The sequence below is a fragment of the Bombina bombina genome, chromosome 2 (genome assembly GCF_027579735.1).
Source record: "Bombina bombina isolate aBomBom1 chromosome 2, aBomBom1.pri, whole genome shotgun sequence".
Classification (NCBI taxonomy): domain Eukaryota; kingdom Metazoa; phylum Chordata; class Amphibia; order Anura; family Bombinatoridae; genus Bombina; species Bombina bombina.
In genome coordinates this window covers 167,859,421-167,877,610 of record NC_069500.1, presented here as the reverse complement: position 1 = coordinate 167,877,610, position 18,190 = coordinate 167,859,421, and the positions used below count along the sequence as shown (strand labels likewise).

The window sequence follows — 18,190 nt, the reverse complement described above, 5'->3', positions numbered from 1 at the left end:
CAGATGCCAGAAGGAACCCTGGGTCCCATTCATCTCATGAAAGGATTAAAGCAACTCCACAATGCCCACACAAATATAAAATAGCCTGTATTTTAGTTATCACTTTGTACTCCAATGGGTTTTTGTACATACACAAATTCCTGGCTATTTTGCCATGTGTCTGTTAAAATATTCTCTTCTTGTTTAATCCAGGACGAGAAAAACAAAACACACAAACACCACCACTTATCTATGGATACCCACAAAAACAAACAAAAATGTATTTTGAGATTTTATTTTAAGAAAATGTCACAGAATTTTAATCAATATTTTGCAGTCTCAACCTTAGTCTAAAACTACAGCATATGTACAGAATGCTCAGTGATTAAATACAAACTTATTTGACTGTGATGCTAATTATGGTGATATCTTCATAGGGTTTATCAGTTTTAGGGTTAATCTTAACGTTAGAGATCCTTTGGACAACTTCCATTCCTTTAGTTACCCGTCCAAATACAGTGTGTTTGTTGTCAAGCCAAGGCTGAGGGAGAAGAGAAAACAGACAGGAACGTAAACTACATAAGAAAAGTTCATCACTTAAGTACATCCAGCCATTTGTCTGTCAGGGGAAACATGCTTTAGCTACCCAACACCACATTACCATTACTCTGTTGAGAGAAAAACCAGTAACATGACAAGCAGGGTATTTCTTATTATTCTAACAGTAAAGAATGTAATGTTTGTACAGCGTTCTCCAAGCCTGGTTTATAATTAAATACATATGTGACTCAGCTTTCTGGGAAGACAAGTTAGTTGTAAGAAAGACCCACTGTGAGGTCTTTAAAGGTGAATTTAAAAAAAAAGGTGTGTGTGTGCTATATATATATATATATATATATATATTTATTTTTTTTCTTCTCAGATAAAGTTAAAATACTTACAGTTGGCACCACTGTTAAAAAGAACTGCGAGCCATTGGTATTGGCCCCAGCATTAGCCATGCTGAGAGTGTACGGACGATCATGTCTCAACGTGGCATGGAACTCATCTTCAAATTCTCCTCCCCATATGCTTTCCCCTCCCATGCCTGTGCCTGTTGGATCACCAGTCTGAGTCATGAACCCCTATACAAATCAAGTATACAAGAGTTACCATTAAGCGTCAAGATTTGATATGATTCTATTTCACCCAGCCCAATTAAACTGGGACACATCCTTCAAATAAAATATTTAAATCTGTGAAAGTTTACAATTTTATTATCATCCAGCTCTGAAAACTTTTGAATGGTCTAAAATGTATTAAACCACTTATCTCCAAATATTGGCCACTATCATGTTAATATTTGTTCTATTTATTAAACATATACAAGCTAAAATGCCCTAATAAAACCTTAAAGTGCTTTCTAAACAAAAAAATTCAATTAGGCATCCTTTCTTACCTTAATTACACGGTGAAATATATGGCTATTGTAGTAACCATTGCGGCTGTGGACACAGAAATTCTCTACAGTCTTTGGACACCTACAGTACAGATACAGTAAAAATAAAAAGTATTCAATTATCTTTTGGTCTTGCCTTAAAACCACAGGATAGAACCCAAAAACTCTGATTAAATGAATGGAACAGAGTGACAAACTTACCAATAATTAGATTTGTATTTTAACAGAAGACATATTCAATTGTAGAGAATTGAAAACAAACAAAAACACTGTCAATTTCTAAGGATACGAATTCTACATAGTCATACAAATACTTACTCTACAGGAAATAGGCGAACATGAATATCCCCCATACTAGTGTGGATAATGGCGCTATCTGAAACACGTTTTGGTCCGTCTGCTTGAGTGGCTGCCATAACTTCTTCTTTGGATGGCTTCTCGTTAAACACGTCTCTGTCACAGTCAGCACTTTTTGTGTCCTCCGGCTCCCTTTTGGTAAACTAAAGAGGAGGCCAAGGATTAGGTTTTGTGGGTTAATAAATAGTGTAAAATTTGATTAGAAGTTACCTATACGTCTTGCATAAAGCATCATCACAGCTAAGGGAGATCAAAAACAAATACTATGAATTAAGAAATGTGACAAAAAGGTGGCAAGATCTAACATTTTGCACATTTTTAGGATCAAAAACACAATAAAGTCAGTGCCAGAAATGACAAAAGGATAAATATGCACACAACTGGCTTGTTGTAATTTCAACACAAATGTTTAGTAGAAACCGCATCTTTAAGGGATTAGAATTTGGAGAAGAAGTTCAAAGAAACCAAGAAGACACAATGGTGAAAACAATTTGTCAAGGAAAATAGTCTGCTGGAGGGAAGCTAAAGATTATGCTTTATTCAAACAGAATGTCCAGAAATTATTTTCTTCAATGAATAAAAGTCATTTGTATACCTGATGTTTATATTCTGTAGTGTTTAAAAGGTCAAATACAAAACCAATTGCAAAATAACTTATGAGCGTTCTGCTTGCAAAGAAGCAATACAGACAAGGCAAGATTACATTACCATTTAGTGCAGCAGGAAGTAAACCGTTTACTTAATAGACCTACACTTACTAATTGCTCTCTAACATTTAGACTTGGGACAACTGAAGACAGTACAGAGAGTATTTATTGTTGTAACAAGTGTGAGAGATAAAATAAGTTTCTTTACACAATGGGATCTTACAGGCAAACTACTGATCTTGTATTTGATGGGACATTGAAACAAAATGATGCATGATTTAGAGTGTGCAAATAAAATAAATACCTCTTTTACTTAGTGTCCTTTACTGTGTATACGGATCTAGGCACAGGAGCATGCACGTCTTAAGTAGCATATGGCAGCAGTTTGTAACAATGTTATACAAGAAGTAAATTTTTTTTTTAATTCTACACTTTGGGCTTCATGTACTAAACAGAGGATGCTGCTTTGTAGCCCTTGAGGGTCGGATCACTCATGCGAGCATGCTTACCGCAATGTAATGTACCACAACGTAAGAAGCAGCAGTCATAATTTCTGCTTCTGACCCTCTCTGCCACCTTGAGGTGTCAAGATTTAAAAGAAAAAAAACCCCCAAAAAAACACCCCAAACATGTTTAACGGTTATTGACAGGTCAAACAGCTACCTGCTTTATATTAGCAAAAACAACTAGATACCGTGGTCCTAAACCTAGACTAATAATTCTATGCCTTAAAATAAAAGTCGTCACATGAGTAGTACAAACCGTGTAAAAGCGATTCTTTTTGAATGCTGTGCACAAAATAATAGGATCAGGCTGTGCACTCATCAGCACAGGATTATCAGACGCTTTCATTTCTACGGTGGAAGCTGCACGATGCTTCTTGGGCACGCCCTGGAAAAGAGCTAGCTGCATCACACGGATATTTTCTTGCTTCCCAAGGATACGTACACACCTGTAATAATAATAGTAACAAGAAGTATAAAATTAGAGATCTGAATAATTTTGGCTTTTGTTATTAGTGATACAAATGCTGAAAATGACCATTGACGGCATCCAGTTCATTTAGGTGTTGATGTGACACACATATCAGGCTGTGTCCAGTCACAGCATTTGTTTCACTAAGGAATAACAAAAGCCAAAATGATGCCCATATATTTTTTAGGGAGAGGTGATCAGCTCAAAGGGACGGTAAACTCAAAATTTCTATCAGGAATATGAAAAAGTGCTATTTCAACTAGTAAACCATGCATGATTGACACCAACAGGAAATACTGGTCTTTGAATAAATGGGTATGATAAGGAACAAAAACACATTTTGTATAGCTTTAGAGAACAGCATTTGTTTGCTTTTTTTTCCCTTCAAAACATGACAAGGAACCATGTTTGCAAATAGCAAAGGGTTGGAGACTTTTATTATTAAAACTGAAAGGACCATATATAGACATTAATACACATCCCATGGGTTTGGGCTTTAAGCTCACTGTGTGACACAACCCCTAATGTAGGCATACTGCCATCTTAGTGCAACAATCTATCCAATTCCACTCTTCTGTACTAACCTTATACACCAGCTTAAAAAAAAAAAAAAAAAAAAAAAAAAAAAAAAGTGTATACATGTTCATAGGTGCTTTTATTACATCTATATTAAGTTTTTTATAATGACCTTTATGTGAAGAGATGGAGATATAGCGATCGAGAAAAGACAGAGCAAGAGCACGAGAGATAGAAAAAGAGAGTAAAAGAGAAAAAAAAAAACCCAACAACAACAATCATTCACCATCACTGAAACATCAATAATCAGCAGAATTGCTTAGTATAGAGACACCTACCGGTTTGTTTCGATATTAATTACTTTAATGCCCAGCATAGTTCCATAAAGAACAAAGTGTCCAGTCTCATCAAATATGATATTCATTAATTTTATAGCATCCACTTTCTCCAACTCGCGCTCTACAGCCATGCGTCGCCCAAACTCCATGTCTGGAAGCTGTTGCCTCATCTGTTGCAGTTCAGTAAACATCTGTCCTGACAAATAGTACAGCATGTGAGGAACAGTAAACAGGCCATCATAACTTATAAACATTTTAATTTGGCTCCATAATTTTTTCCCCCCAACCCTGTTTTCGCACAAAAGCATTTAGACACATTTGTTAGTATTCAAAAGTATTTGCGATATAAAAATGTTTTGAAGTAGGTTTTCTGGCTCTAATTTCCTGTCTTAACACAAGTTTTTGTTTACAGATTTAAAGAACGGAGTAAGTGGGAAGCTAGAATGCGGAGCATTATATTTAATTTCCTCAACTCTTTTAAATAGCAGATTTTACTAAACATATCAATTATAGGGGGAAGTTTTTGTAGGCTATAGTTTGGTATCCTGATTCATAAGCCTATACTTTTATTATATGTATTACATGATATAACCGATTCAGCAGTTGCTGTATTACTACTCAAACACAGATACGTTAAAGGGACAGTCTAGGCCAAAATAAACTTTCATGATTCAGATAGAGCATGTAATTTTAAACAATTTTCCAATTTACTTTTATCACCAATTTTGCTTTGTTCTCTTGGTATTTTTAGTTGAAAGCTTAACCTAGGAGGTCCATATGCTAATTTCTTAGACCTTGAAGGCCACCTCTTTTCAGAATGCATTTTAACAGTTTTTCACCACTAGTTAGTTCACGTATTTCATATAGATAACACTGTGCTCGTGCAGTTGAAGTTATCTGGGAGCAGGCACTGATTGGCTAGACTGCAAGTCTGTCAAAAGAACTGAAATAAAGGGGCAGTTTGCAGAGGCTTAGATACAATATAATCACAGAGGTTAAAAATATTTTATTATAACTGTGTTCATTATGCAAAACTGGGGAATGGGTAATAAAGGGATTCTCTATCTTTTAAAACATTAAAAATTCTGGTGTAGACTGTCCCTTTAATTGGTAGCTCCATCAATTAGGCTAAATCAGAAATTGTGTTGGCCAAAGCAATCGAAAATTTTACTACATCACTCTCTTCTGGTCTGACTAGTAACAGATATTAAATGATCATTTTAAAATAAACAAAATTAGACTTTTTAACCCCTTGAGCCAAATGGACGTAGGAACTTTGTCACATTACTATGCCCAGCGTACTGTGTCGTTGTAGTAGCTGCATCCAAAACTGTGTCACATGCTGCAGTCACCGCCTTCAGCTTTGACAGCAGAGATTGCTGCTGGAGGGCAGAAGGCATCCGTCAGTATATAGAAAGGAAGCGCTGATCGTGCTCCCATACCATATAAAACGAGATTGCCTATCGATACAAACAGTGACACAGACTGTGTCACTATCTGTATCGATAACGCGGTGGAGCTGGTGGGAGGGAAGAAAGGAGGTGGGTGGGCAGCTCATCACTGGAGGGTTCCCTAGACTGCAGCAAATGATTATGGGAGGGGGGGAGGTGGGATGGGTCACTACAATACAGAAATGGTGTTCTCTGTTTGGAAAAGTCCTACACTACAGAAATTGTTTTTAAAATCATAGATCGCTCTGAGGGGAGGTGGGGTGATCCCTACACTACAGAAGAATAAGAATACATACATAAAATGTTACTGGGAAAGTGAGGAGGGGGATCCCTACATGGCAGAAAATAAAAATAAATTAATGGAGTGACAGTAAAAATGCTAGGCAAGTTTTTCTATGAAATTCCTGGTAGCAAAAGGGTTAGTTTATGTTACTTTGAGCAAACTAGCATAGCATGCTTAATCCTCAGGAGGATATACATTTCTGTATATACACATGATATAGAGTTTTTAGTTTGCAACTTTGTTGTGCAAAAGCGCGTACTTGCGAGTGTGAGACAAACACCATTTACATAGACCAATGTACAAAGCTACTTTAAAAAAAAAAAGGCAAGAAACTACACACTAGAGACACCACAGTACTAACTTGGCATAGTATTGCGCATTAGCATGGGTAAAAGCCCATGCACTAAGTAACGTGCTCTTCATTTTAAATTGAATATGCAATCAATCTAGTTTTAGAAACAAGACATGAAAAAGAAATGGTACATAAAACAAATGTTCACTTACACTTAAAGACTCATCAAAAACCCGCATGAGCTTCCCTGTTAAGAAGCGAAAAATTCTAACTTTTCTATCGGATCCAATAGTGGCCATCTTTTTTCCATCTGGTGAAAAACTAATACTTGAAAGAGTTGCTTTACATTTTGCGAGTTCATACAAGTCAGTGTCTGTCTTAAACTCCCAGCTGACATTGTTAGGAAACTTGTAACCACGTGGTGGACCAGTCCAGTATTCAATCATTCCAGATTTGTCTGATGACACAACCACCTTGTATACAGCATTCAGCCGGATCAGGGTAAGTGGAGAAGAGTGGAGTTTGTCAAATATATGCATAGGTGTGTTATCCCCTCGCCCATCATAAACAAAGACCTTTCCTGTACTCTTCTCGGAGCATGCCACCGCCGATATTGCATCCCCAGGGCAATAAATCCATTCTGACTGACCAGGATGATAACTTTAAAAAGGGAAAAATAAAATAAATAAACTACTTATAACAAATATTGACTAATAAAATGCGTTCCTTGCTATTCCCCTTGTAATTTAATACTTTTCTGCAGTCTTTCAACTGATTAACAGTCTGAATTACATTACAACAGATCAACACCTTGTCAGCTGCAACAAACACCCACAACTTTCCTTATTTGGAGGAGCCAATCTGGACTTGATCAGCTTCAACAAAGATCAAGTGTATATTAAAGGGACAGTAAACACCAGAATTATTGTTGTTTAAAAAGATAGATAATCCCTTTATTACCCATTCCCCAAATTTGCATAACCAACACAGTTATAATAATATACTTTTTACCTCTGTGATTACATTGTATCTATGCCTCTGCAAACTGCCCCCTTATTTCAGTTCTTTTGACAGACTTGCATTTTTAGTCAGTGCTGACTCCTAGGAGCTTCACGTGTCTGAGCTCAATGTTATATATGTGAAACACTTGAACTAACGCCCTCTAGTGGTGAAAAACTGTCAAAATGCTTTCAGATTAGAGGCAGTCTTCAAGGTCTAAGAAATTAGCACATGAACCGCCTAGATTTTGCTTTCAACTAAGAATACCAAGAGAACAAAGCAAAATTGGTAATAAAAGTAAATTGGAAAGTTGTTTAAAATGACATGCCATATTTAAATCATGAAAGATTTTTTTTTACTTTACTGTCCCTTTAAGGAAAGATATGTCACAGGGTTAGGCTTTTGAAGCCTGCAGTATGCTCTTTTCAGTTGTCAGTACTGAAAAATCCACAATTATCAGAATTACAGGAAAAAGGAGGCAAAATAAAAGTATATTGAAAAGTTTGAAGTCAACATTTTTCTTTCAGAATTCAAAGTACAGAATTTTAAACAACTTTCCAAGTTACTGATATTATAGAACTGTGCACAATATTTGTATATGCACACTTTGAGGCATCAGCTCCTACTGAGTTCACAGTGTATGCATATGAATCTGATTTTCTGGTGGCTGTCAAATTAAATGGGGGGGTACTGGCAAATGGGAGAAATGTTACATTTAAATAAATAACGACTTCTTGTTTCAAACACAGAGTAATACTACAGCATTACCCTTTTACTAAGCATGTTGATTATACAAATTCTATGGTATTTCAAGATCCTGTAAGCATTTTGTATCTCTAAGTATTTACTGCCATTTAAAAGAAATAGTGCAGTCACCCTTTTCCTTTGTTTCATTTAAAAGAAGGTATTTCAAAATGTATTTTTTAAACTTTTCCTCATACATATGTAAGAAAAGCATTTAAAATATACTGACTAAAAAAGTAATTAAAAACAGCTACTTATGCTTTTTCACAAAACAGAGCTAATGCCAACAGCTTCTTTACGGGAGGAGTGGACACCTTTACATACAAATAGAAGAGATAGGCCTATTGACAATGAGGGAAGTGAAATATTCCCTATTGAAAACTTTTCAATTTGGGTAGGTTATCAGTTGTCTGTTACAATGCGTGTTGCATTCTGATTATTACTTAAAGGGCCATGATATCCAAATGTTGAAACACTTGAAAGTGATGCAGCATAAATGCAAAAAGCAGACTAGAAAATATCACCTGAACATCTATGTAAAAAAGAAAGCTATTTTAACTCAAAATGTGCTAAGTATTCACACCCCATTGTAAAGGACTTTAAGCAGCAAATCAGTATGCCTGTCCCGTGACCGGCAAGGGAGTGAGCCTCATGCACACTCATGTTATTTCCCTATTAAGTTTAAGGAAGTTTACTATTAAATCTCATGAGATCACAGTAAAAGAGTTCATGACCTCAGCACTGTTGATGCTGATTGGCTGCAGTTACCTGCAGCTGGACAGCAGCTAAAGTATAACTTTTTACACAGCTGAGGAAATTGTGAGGTAAAATATCTTCCTTTTTTACATAGAGATGCTCAGGTGATATTTTCCCATCAGCTTTTTACAGTTATACTACATCAGTTTTAAGTGCTTTAGCATATGAGTATGATGTCCCTTTAGTTTTTTTAAAATTAAAAATAAGGACCTATTTTCCATACCATCAATAAGGACATTTGTCACATTGAAGATCAGTTACTGGAGATATAATTGCATATTTACAGTTGACCTAACTATGGGTATGGAACCAAACGATCACAAACCTACCATAGACACTGATCTGATTTGGAGCAACGGCAGCCATAGACAGAAGAACTATATACGCTAGATTTGTTCTCACTTCTGTGATTGTTTTCATGACTATTTTTTCACATTCTGGTCCCTCAATAAAAAGAATTAAAATAACAAAATGTCTAAATTGAAATAGAAACTTATACAGCAATGCAAATATAAAGAACAATATTTAGTTATATAACCAAGTTACTACAAGTGAGTTGATGTTATTTTTAAACATGTTTGTTTTATGTTCCAAGGGACATAACACCCTACATTTTCTTTTATGATTCAGCATACTATTTTCTAGGTTGGCTCAGCAGCAGCAATGCACTACTGGGAGCGATCTGAATACATCAGGTGAGCCAATGACATGAGGTGCATAACTATATAGAGACACCAATCAGCAGCTAACTTCCAGGAGCGTTTTGCTGCCTATGAGCCTACTTAAGTATAATTTTCAACAATGGACACCAAGAGAATGAAGCAAATTCAATAACAGAAGTAAATTGTAAAGTTGTTTATGCTGCATGCTCTATCATCAAATAAAGAACAATTTTAGGTTTCATTCTCTTTAAAAAGGTGCTGATACTACAAATTACATTTTTCTTTTATGTTTGCTTTAAAAAGAAAATTCAAGAGAGATACCCAAGTTTCAGCATGTTTATCATGTCAAAGTTCACCACGTCAAACACTTTCATTGCTTTGTCTTCCCCAACAGAACAGAATAACGCTCCTTCAGAACTGGCAGCAATACTTTCTACTACTCCTGATAAAGATAAAAAAAAAAAAAAGGGAAAATGAAAGGCTACAAAACAGACAAATCTTATCATAGCAATAATACCATTTACAGATGGTCTAAAAAGTACTAACTTGTTTGTTCAGTAAAGCATCACAAATACAAATGGGTCTAGCCTTTTTGGCATTTAGTTATGCAGCTGCTTTTTAAAAAAAAAATAATAATAATAAAAACCCCTAAATGCAGCTCATGTTAAAGTGAATGTAAATTTTAATATGGAAGTCCCCAGTTTTTTTTAAAAATACTCATAAAAATAAGGGGCATTTTCAATCAATAAACGTTACATTTAAAGTGTCAGTAAACCTTAAAAATAATGTTATATAATTCTGCACATAGTGCAGAATTATATAACATTATATTAGCCAAACTTTATAAAACCTAATGTAACCTTTTAATTTTTTTTAAAAAAAAACAGCTGTTTTACAGACCCGCTCTCTGTACTCTGCTGAGCGGGTCTGTTATATTCACACAGCACATCGGGCCAGCTGTATAGTCACAGCCCGACCCGACCGCGCCATAAGACTAAGTGCAGCTCGCTCCTGCTGTCAGACAGAGCAGTGTGCAGAATTATATAACATTATTTTTAAGGTTTACTGTCCCTTTAAGCGTTTTTGTTTTTATTTAAATACTTACATTTTTTCATTTTGACAGCAGACCGGCGATCCTCTGCCCGCAGCTCCTGCTGAACTTAGCAGATCGATGACAAATCCGGCTTCCTACAATCATTGTGTGCCTCAAGAGCTGAACGCCTTGGGGTGCACGCAATGATTGGAGGAAGCAGAATTCATCATCGCTGTGCTAAGTACTGCAGGAGCAAGATCGCCGGCCTGCTGTCATAAGGAAAAAAAGGCAAGTATTAAAAAAAAAAACCACACCACACAACAAGTGCCCCCGTTTGAGAGTATTTTTAAAAACCGGGCACTTTCTCATTAAACTTTACATTCACTTTAAAGAGACATGGAAGTCATACATCACTGCATCATTTTCAAAACATCTTGTACAATTTTATTTATGGATACAAGACATAATTAAAAAAAAAAGTATCTTTTTGCAAAATTCAGTGCAGTGCCCCCTGCTGCCATAGAATTCTAAGACACATACATGCTCCTAAGCTCCTATCAGACTATATATTTTTTCTTTCATGTAATTGGCAAGAGTCCATGAGCTAGGGACGTATGGGATATACAATCCTACCAGGAGGGGCAAAGTTTCCCAAACCTCAAAATGCCTATAAATACACCCCTCACCACACCAACAATTCAGTTTTACAAACTTTGCCTCCTATGGAGGTGGTGAAGTAAGATTGTGCTAAGATTTCTACATTGATATGCGCTTCTCAGCATTTTGAAGCCCGATTCCTCTCACAGTACAGTGAATGTCAGAGGGATGTGAAGGAAGTATCACCTATTGAATGCAATGGTTTTCCTCACGGGAGATCTATTTCATAGGTTCTCTGTTATCGGTCGTAGAGATTCATCTCCTATCTCCCTTTTCAGATCGACGATATACTCTCATATTCCATTACCTCTACTGATAATCGTTTCAGTACTGGTTTGGCTATCTGCTATATGTGGATGGTGTCTTTTGGTAAGTATGTTTTCATTACTTAAGACACTCTCAGCTATGGTTTGGCACTTTATGTATTTATATAAAGTTCTAAATATATGTATTGTATTTATATTTGCCATGATTCAGGTTTCAGTTTATTTCCTTTTGCAGACTGTCCGTTTCAAATTTTTTATTTTTTTTTACCTGGGGTATAGTCTTTTTTCAATCGACTGTCATTTTAAATTCGCGGGCAGAATTAGGCTCACAAGGGCACAAAATGCTAAAGTATATCGCGTCATTTTTGGCGTGAGATTTTTTGGCGCAAAGTTACGTTCAATGGCGCAAATTCGTCATTTCTGGCATCTTAGTCGACGCCGAGTCCTTTCACAAGATTGCGTCTTCTATGACGTGGATGTTGTTAGCGCCAAAAAATTCTGTTTGTATTGTGCATCATACATGGCGCCAAATATTTTAATTATTTAAAACCCCATTCCTATATGCCTCTTGCCTTTTTTCTCTATCACAGGGCTATGCTGTTTGCATTTTTTTTCCCATTCCTGAAACTGCCATATAAGGAAATTGATAATTTTGCTTTATATGTTGTTTTTTTTCTCTTACATTTGCAAGACGTCTCAATCTGATCCCGACTCAGAAATCACTGTTGGAACCCTGCTGCCATATAACAGTTCTACCAAAGCTAAGTGCATTTGCTGTAAACTTGTGGAGATTATATTTCCAGCTGTGGTTTGTAATAGTTGTCATGATAAACTTTTACATGCAGAGAATGTGTCCATCAGTAGTAGTACATTGCCTGTTGCTTTTCCTTCAACATCTAATGCACAAGATATACCTGTAAATTTAAAATAATTTATTGCTGATTCTATTCAGAAGGCTTTGTCTGCCATCCCCCTTCCAATAAACGTAAAAGGTCTTTTAAAACGTCTCATAAAGTTGATGAAATTTCAAGTGACCGACAACATACTGATTTATCCTTTTCTGATGGGGATCTATCTGGTATAGAAGATCCTCCCTCAGATATTGACACTGACAAATCTACTTATTTAAAATTGAGTATATTTGTTCTTTGTTAAAAGAAGTGTTGATTACATTGGATATGGAGGAAACGAGTCCTCTGGATATTAAAACGTTTAAATTCTGTTTATAAACCTCCTGTGGCTATTCCAGAGGTTTTTCCAGTTCCTGATGCTATTTCTGATATGATTTCTAAGGAATGGTATAGGCCTGGTACTTCTTTTATTCCTTCTTCAAGGTTTAAAAAAAATTGTATCCTTTGCCAGCAGTTACTTTAAAGTTTTGGGAAAAGAACCCCAAAGTTGATGGGGCTCTCTCTACTCTTGCTAAACGTATTACTATTCCTATAAAGATAGTACTTCTTTTAAAGATCCTTTAGATAGGAAACATGAATTTTATCTAAGGAAAGCCTATTTATATTCAGGTCATCTTCTCAGGCCTGCAATTTCTTTGGCAGCTGCATCAACTTTTTGGTTGGAAAATTTAGCGCAACAAGAATTGGATTCTGTTTTGTTTACCATTGTTCGCTTGCTTCAACATGCTAATCATTTTATTTGTGATGCCATTTTTGATATCAACAAAATTGATGTTAAATCTTGGAATGCTGACATGAGTTTTAAGTCCAGATTGCTATCTCTTTCTTTCCAAGATAATAAGTTCTTTGGTTCTCAGTTGGATTTGATTATTTCAACTGTCATGGGGGGGGAGGGAGTTTTTTTTGCCTAAGGATAAAAGACCTAAGGGCAAATCTAAAGCTTCTAACTGTTTTTGTTCCTTTCGACAGAATAAGGAACAGAAACCTAATCCTTCCCCCAAGGAATCTGTTTCCAATTGGAAGCCTTCCTCAAATTGGAATAAATCCAAGCCATTTAAGAGACCAAAGCTAGCCCCCTCCCGAAGTCCGCATGAAGGTGCGGCCCTCATTCCAGCTCAGCTGGTAGGGGGCAGATTATAATTTTTCAACGATGTTTGGACAAATTCTGTCCAAACATCAATGGATTCTGAGTATTGTCTCTCAGGGGTACCGAATAGGATTCAGAGTAAGACCGCCTGTGAGAAGATGTTTTCTCTCACGCATCCCAGCAAACCCAGTAAAGGCTCAGGCTTTCCTGAAGTGTTTTTCAGACCTGGAGTTATCAGGGGTAATCATGCCAGTTCCGTTTCAGAAACAGGGTCTGGGGTTTTATTCAAATCTATTCATTGTCCCAAAGAAAGAAAATTCATTCAGACCAGTTTTGGATCTAAAAATTTTGAATCGTTAAGAGTACCAACTTTCAAAATGGTGACTATAAGGACTATTCTGCCTTTTGTTCAGCAAGGGCATTATATGTCCACAATAGAGACTTACAGGATGCATAGCTTCATATTCCGATTCATCCAGACCACTATCAGTTTCTGAGATTCTCTTTTCTAGACAGGCACTACCAATTTGTCGCTCTTCCTTTTGGACTAGTGACAGCTCCAAGAATCTTTTCAAAGATTCTAGGTGCCCTACTCTCTGTAATCGGAGAGCGGGGAATTGCAGTGTTTCCTTATTTGGACGATATCTTGGTACTAGCTCAGTCTTTACATTCTGCAGAATCTCACATGAATCATCTAGTGTTGTTTCTTCAAAAACATGGTTGGAGGATCAATTTACCAAAAAGTTCTTTGATTCCTCAGACAAGGGTCACCTTTTTTAGGTTTCCAGATAGATTCAGTGTCCATGACTGTCTCTAACAGACAAGAGACGTTTAAAATTGGTTGCAGCCTGTCGGAACCTTCAGTCTCAGTCATTCCCTTCAGTAGCTATGTGCATGGAAGTTTTAGGTCTCATGACTGCAGCATCAGAAGCGATCCCCTTTGCTCGTTTTCATATGAGACCTCTCCAGCTTTGTATGCTGAACCAATGGTGCAGGGATTATACAAGGATATCACAATTAATATCCTTAAATCCCAATGTTCGACTATCTCTGACTTGGTGGTTAGATCACCATTGTATAGTTCTAGGGGCCTCTTTTGTTCGTCCAACCTGGACTGTGATCAATACAGATGTGAGTCTTTCAGGTTGGGGAGCTGTCTGGGGATCTCTGACAGCACAAGGGGTTTGGAATCAATCAATATTTTGGAACTCCGTGCGATTTTCAGGGCTCTTCAGTTTTGGCCTCTGTTGGAGAGAACCGTTCATTTGTTTTCAGACAGACAATATCACAACTGTGGCATATGTCAATCATCAGGGTGGGACTCACAGTCCCAAAGCTATGAAAGAAGTATCCTGGATACTTGCTTGGGCGGAATCCAGCTCCTGTCTAATTTCTGCGGTTCATATCCCAGGTATAGACAATTGGGAAGCGGATTATCTCAGTTGTCAGACTTTACATCCGGGGAAGTGGTATCTCCATCCAGATGTGTTTTTTTAGATTGTTCAAATGTGGGGTCTTCCAGAAATAGATCTGATGGCATCTCATCTAAACAAGAAACTTCCCAGGTACCTGTCCAGGTCCAGGGATCCTCAAGCGGAAGCAGTGGATGTGTTGACACTTCCTTGGTGTTATCAACCTGCTTATATTTTCCCGCCTTTAGTTCTTCTTCCAAGAGTGATCTCCAAAATCATAATGGAACATTAGTTTGTGCTGCTGGTTGCTCCAGCATGGCCTCACAGGTTTTGGTATGCGAATCTTGTTTGGATGTCCAGTTGCCAACTTTGGCCACTTCCATTAAGGCCGGACCTTCTGTCTCAAGGTCCGTTTTTCCATCAGGATCTCAAATCATTAAATTTGAAGGTATGGAAATTGAACACTTAGTGCTTAGTCATAGAGGTTTCTCTGGCTCAGTGATTAAATACTATGTTGCAGGCTCGTAAATCTGTCTCAAGAAAGATTTATTATCGAGTTTGGAAGACTTACATTTCATGGTGTTCCTCTCATAAATTCTCTTGGCATTCTTTTAGAATTCCTAGAATTTTACAGTTTCTTCAGGATGGTTTGGATACGGGTTTGTCTGCAAGTTCCTTGAAAGGACAAATCTCTGCTCTCTGTTTTATTTCACAGAAAGATTGCTAAACTTCCTGATATTCACCGTTTTGTTCAGGCTTTGGTTCGTATCAAGCCTGTCATTAAATCAATCTCTCCTCCTTGGAGTCTTAATTTGGTTTTGAAGGCTTTACAGGCTCCTCCATTTGAGCCTATGCATTCTTTGGATATTAAGATACTTTCTTGGAAAGTGTTGTTTCTTTTAGCCATCTCTTCTGCTAGAAGAGTTTCTGAATTATCTGCTCTCTCTTGTGAATCTCCTTTTCGGATTTTTCATCAGGATAAGGCAGTTTTGCTGACTTTATTTAAATTCTTACCCAAGGTTGTGAATTCTAACAACATTAATAGAGATATTGTTGTCCATTCCTTGTGTCCTAATAATATTTACATTCTTTGGATATGGGGAGAGCTCTGAAATATTATGGTGAAGCTACTAAAGATTTCAGGAAGACTTCTAGTCTATTTGTTATCTTTTCTGGTTCCAGGAAAGGTCAGAAGGCTTCTGCTGTTTCCTTGGCATCGTGGTTAAAGCTTTTGATTCATCAAGCTTATTTGGAGTCGGGTCAAGCCCCGCCTCAGAGAATTACAGGTCATTCTACTAGATCAGTCTCAACTTCGTGGGCTTTTAAGAATGAAGCTTCAGTTGATCAGATTTGCAAAGCAGCAACTTGGTCTTCTTTGCATACATTTACTAAATTGTACCATTTTGATGCATTTGCTTTTTCCGAAGCAGTTTTTGGTAGAAAAGTTTTTCAGGCAGCTGTTTCAGTTTGATTCTTCTGCTTATGATTTAAGTTTTTCCTTTCATTTATGGGAATAAACTTATATTTTGGGTTGTGGATTAATTTTTTTTCAGCGAAAAATGGCTGTTTTTATTTTATCCCTCCCTCTCTAGTGACTCTTGCGTGGAGTTCCACATCTTGGGTATTGCTATACCATACATCACTAGCTCATGGACTCTTGCCAATTACATGAAAGAAAACATAATTTATGTAAGAACTTACCTGATAAATTCATTTCTTTCATATTGGCAAGAGTCAATGAGGCCCACCCTTTTTATGGTGGTTATGATTTTTTTTGTATAAAGCACAATTATTTCCAAATTCCTTTGTTGATGCTTTTTACTCCTTTCTTTATCACCCCACTACTTGGTTATTCATTAAACTGAATTTTGGGTGTGGTGAGGGGTGTATTTATAGGCATTTTGAGGTTTAGGAAACTTTGTCCCTCCTGGTAGGATTGTATATCCCATACGTCACTAGCTCATGGACTCTTGCCAATATGAAAGAAATGAATTTATCAGGTAAGTTCTTACATAAAATTATGTTTTTTCTTTAAGAAAGGATACCAAAAGAAAAAAAGCAAATTTAATAAAAGAAGTAAATTAGAAAGTTGTTTAAAATAGCATGTTCTATCTGAATGATTAACATTTAAATTTCCTGTCCCTTTAAAAATTACCCTTTTTATGTAACAGTTGACAATAAAAGTACTTTGAAGACCAAAATGATTAAGCTTTTACCACACTTAATTGGGAACATTTGAAGTAAAATATGTAATTATGAGATATGCAGGCAGCAAATTTATATTACAAATAGCTGGCAAAAAAACCCCACACTAATAAAAAAAAAAAAAAAAAAATAATATATATATATATATATATATATATATATATATATATATATATATATATATATATATATTCAAAGGGGTACCGGACAAACGGTTGATGTAAATACAAAAACCTTATAATAATAGGCTAATAATAGTATAGGTGTAAATGGTGCAGACCCTATAAGTAATATTTTTACAGCAAACTATAAGACAAGGAATAGGACATACAATTCAATGAACTATATAGGAGATAGGGAATCAATTTAAAAGAGTGCTTGATTCCCTATCTCCTATATAGTTCATTGAATTGTATGTCCTATAGTTTGCTGTAAAAAAAAAAGAAAAAAAAAGTTATATATATATATATATATATATATATATATATATATATATAATGTTCTTGTCCTTTGGGACGGATCCATTGAGGAATTCAATGAGTTTGTCAGACAACTAAATAACAATGACAGGAACATCATCCTCACCTCTGAAACTAACAGTAAAGAGTTAAATTTTCTTGACATAACGATTAAAAAGGAAGGCTTGAAAATTGTCACAGAGAATTTTAGAAAGAAAAATGCCACAAATAGCATTTTGCATGCAGGTAGTGGTCATCCCTCCCATTTGATCAAGGGGATTCCATATGGACAGTTTCTCCGTTTGAGGAGAAACTGTTCCTCCTTGGCAAAGTTTGATAAACATGCAGATCTTATGAAGCTTAGATTCCTCAAAAGGGGGTATTCCAATAAATGCCTGAAAAGGGCACTTTGGAAAGCACGTAAGACTCCAAGGGATGCTCTTCTGTATAATAAGAAAGTAAACACAGATAAGAGCCAGATTAGATTCATTACGAGATTTAATGACCATTGGCATGGGATTAGATCACTAATGAATGAAAACTGGCACATTCTAATGCTAGATGAAAAGGTCAAATATGCAGTGGGCGAAAAACCACTTATGACGGCTAAGAAAGCACGAAGCTTAAGGGATATCTTAGTGAAAAGTCAATTCACTAGAGGCCACTCCAACTCTGATTGGCTGAGGAAAGATAGGGGAATAAAAAGGTAGCTATCCCTGTGGGC

The 18,190-nt window shown here is 36.4% G+C and overlaps 1 protein-coding gene across 2 annotated transcripts in view; it reads right to left on the bottom strand.

The window, feature by feature from the left end:
• Positions 1-258: 258 nt before the first annotated feature.
• Positions 259-18,190, bottom strand: part of PPWD1 (peptidylprolyl isomerase domain and WD repeat containing 1) — a 32,959-nt gene continuing 15,027 nt past the window's right edge. For both annotated transcript variants that reach the window (XM_053701333.1, XM_053701334.1), the window contains 8 exons: positions 9,759-9,879; positions 6,489-6,936; positions 4,251-4,441; positions 3,184-3,373; positions 1,736-1,917; positions 1,418-1,499; positions 921-1,103; positions 259-520 (listed from right to left, as the gene is read on the bottom strand). In XM_053701333.1, coding sequence (XP_053557308.1) covers positions 377-520; positions 921-1,103; positions 1,418-1,499; positions 1,736-1,917; positions 3,184-3,373; positions 4,251-4,441; positions 6,489-6,936; positions 9,759-9,879 — 1,541 coding nt within the window. In that variant the 3' untranslated portion in view covers positions 259-376. The remainder of the gene's footprint in view (positions 521-920; positions 1,104-1,417; positions 1,500-1,735; positions 1,918-3,183; positions 3,374-4,250; positions 4,442-6,488; positions 6,937-9,758; positions 9,880-18,190) is intronic.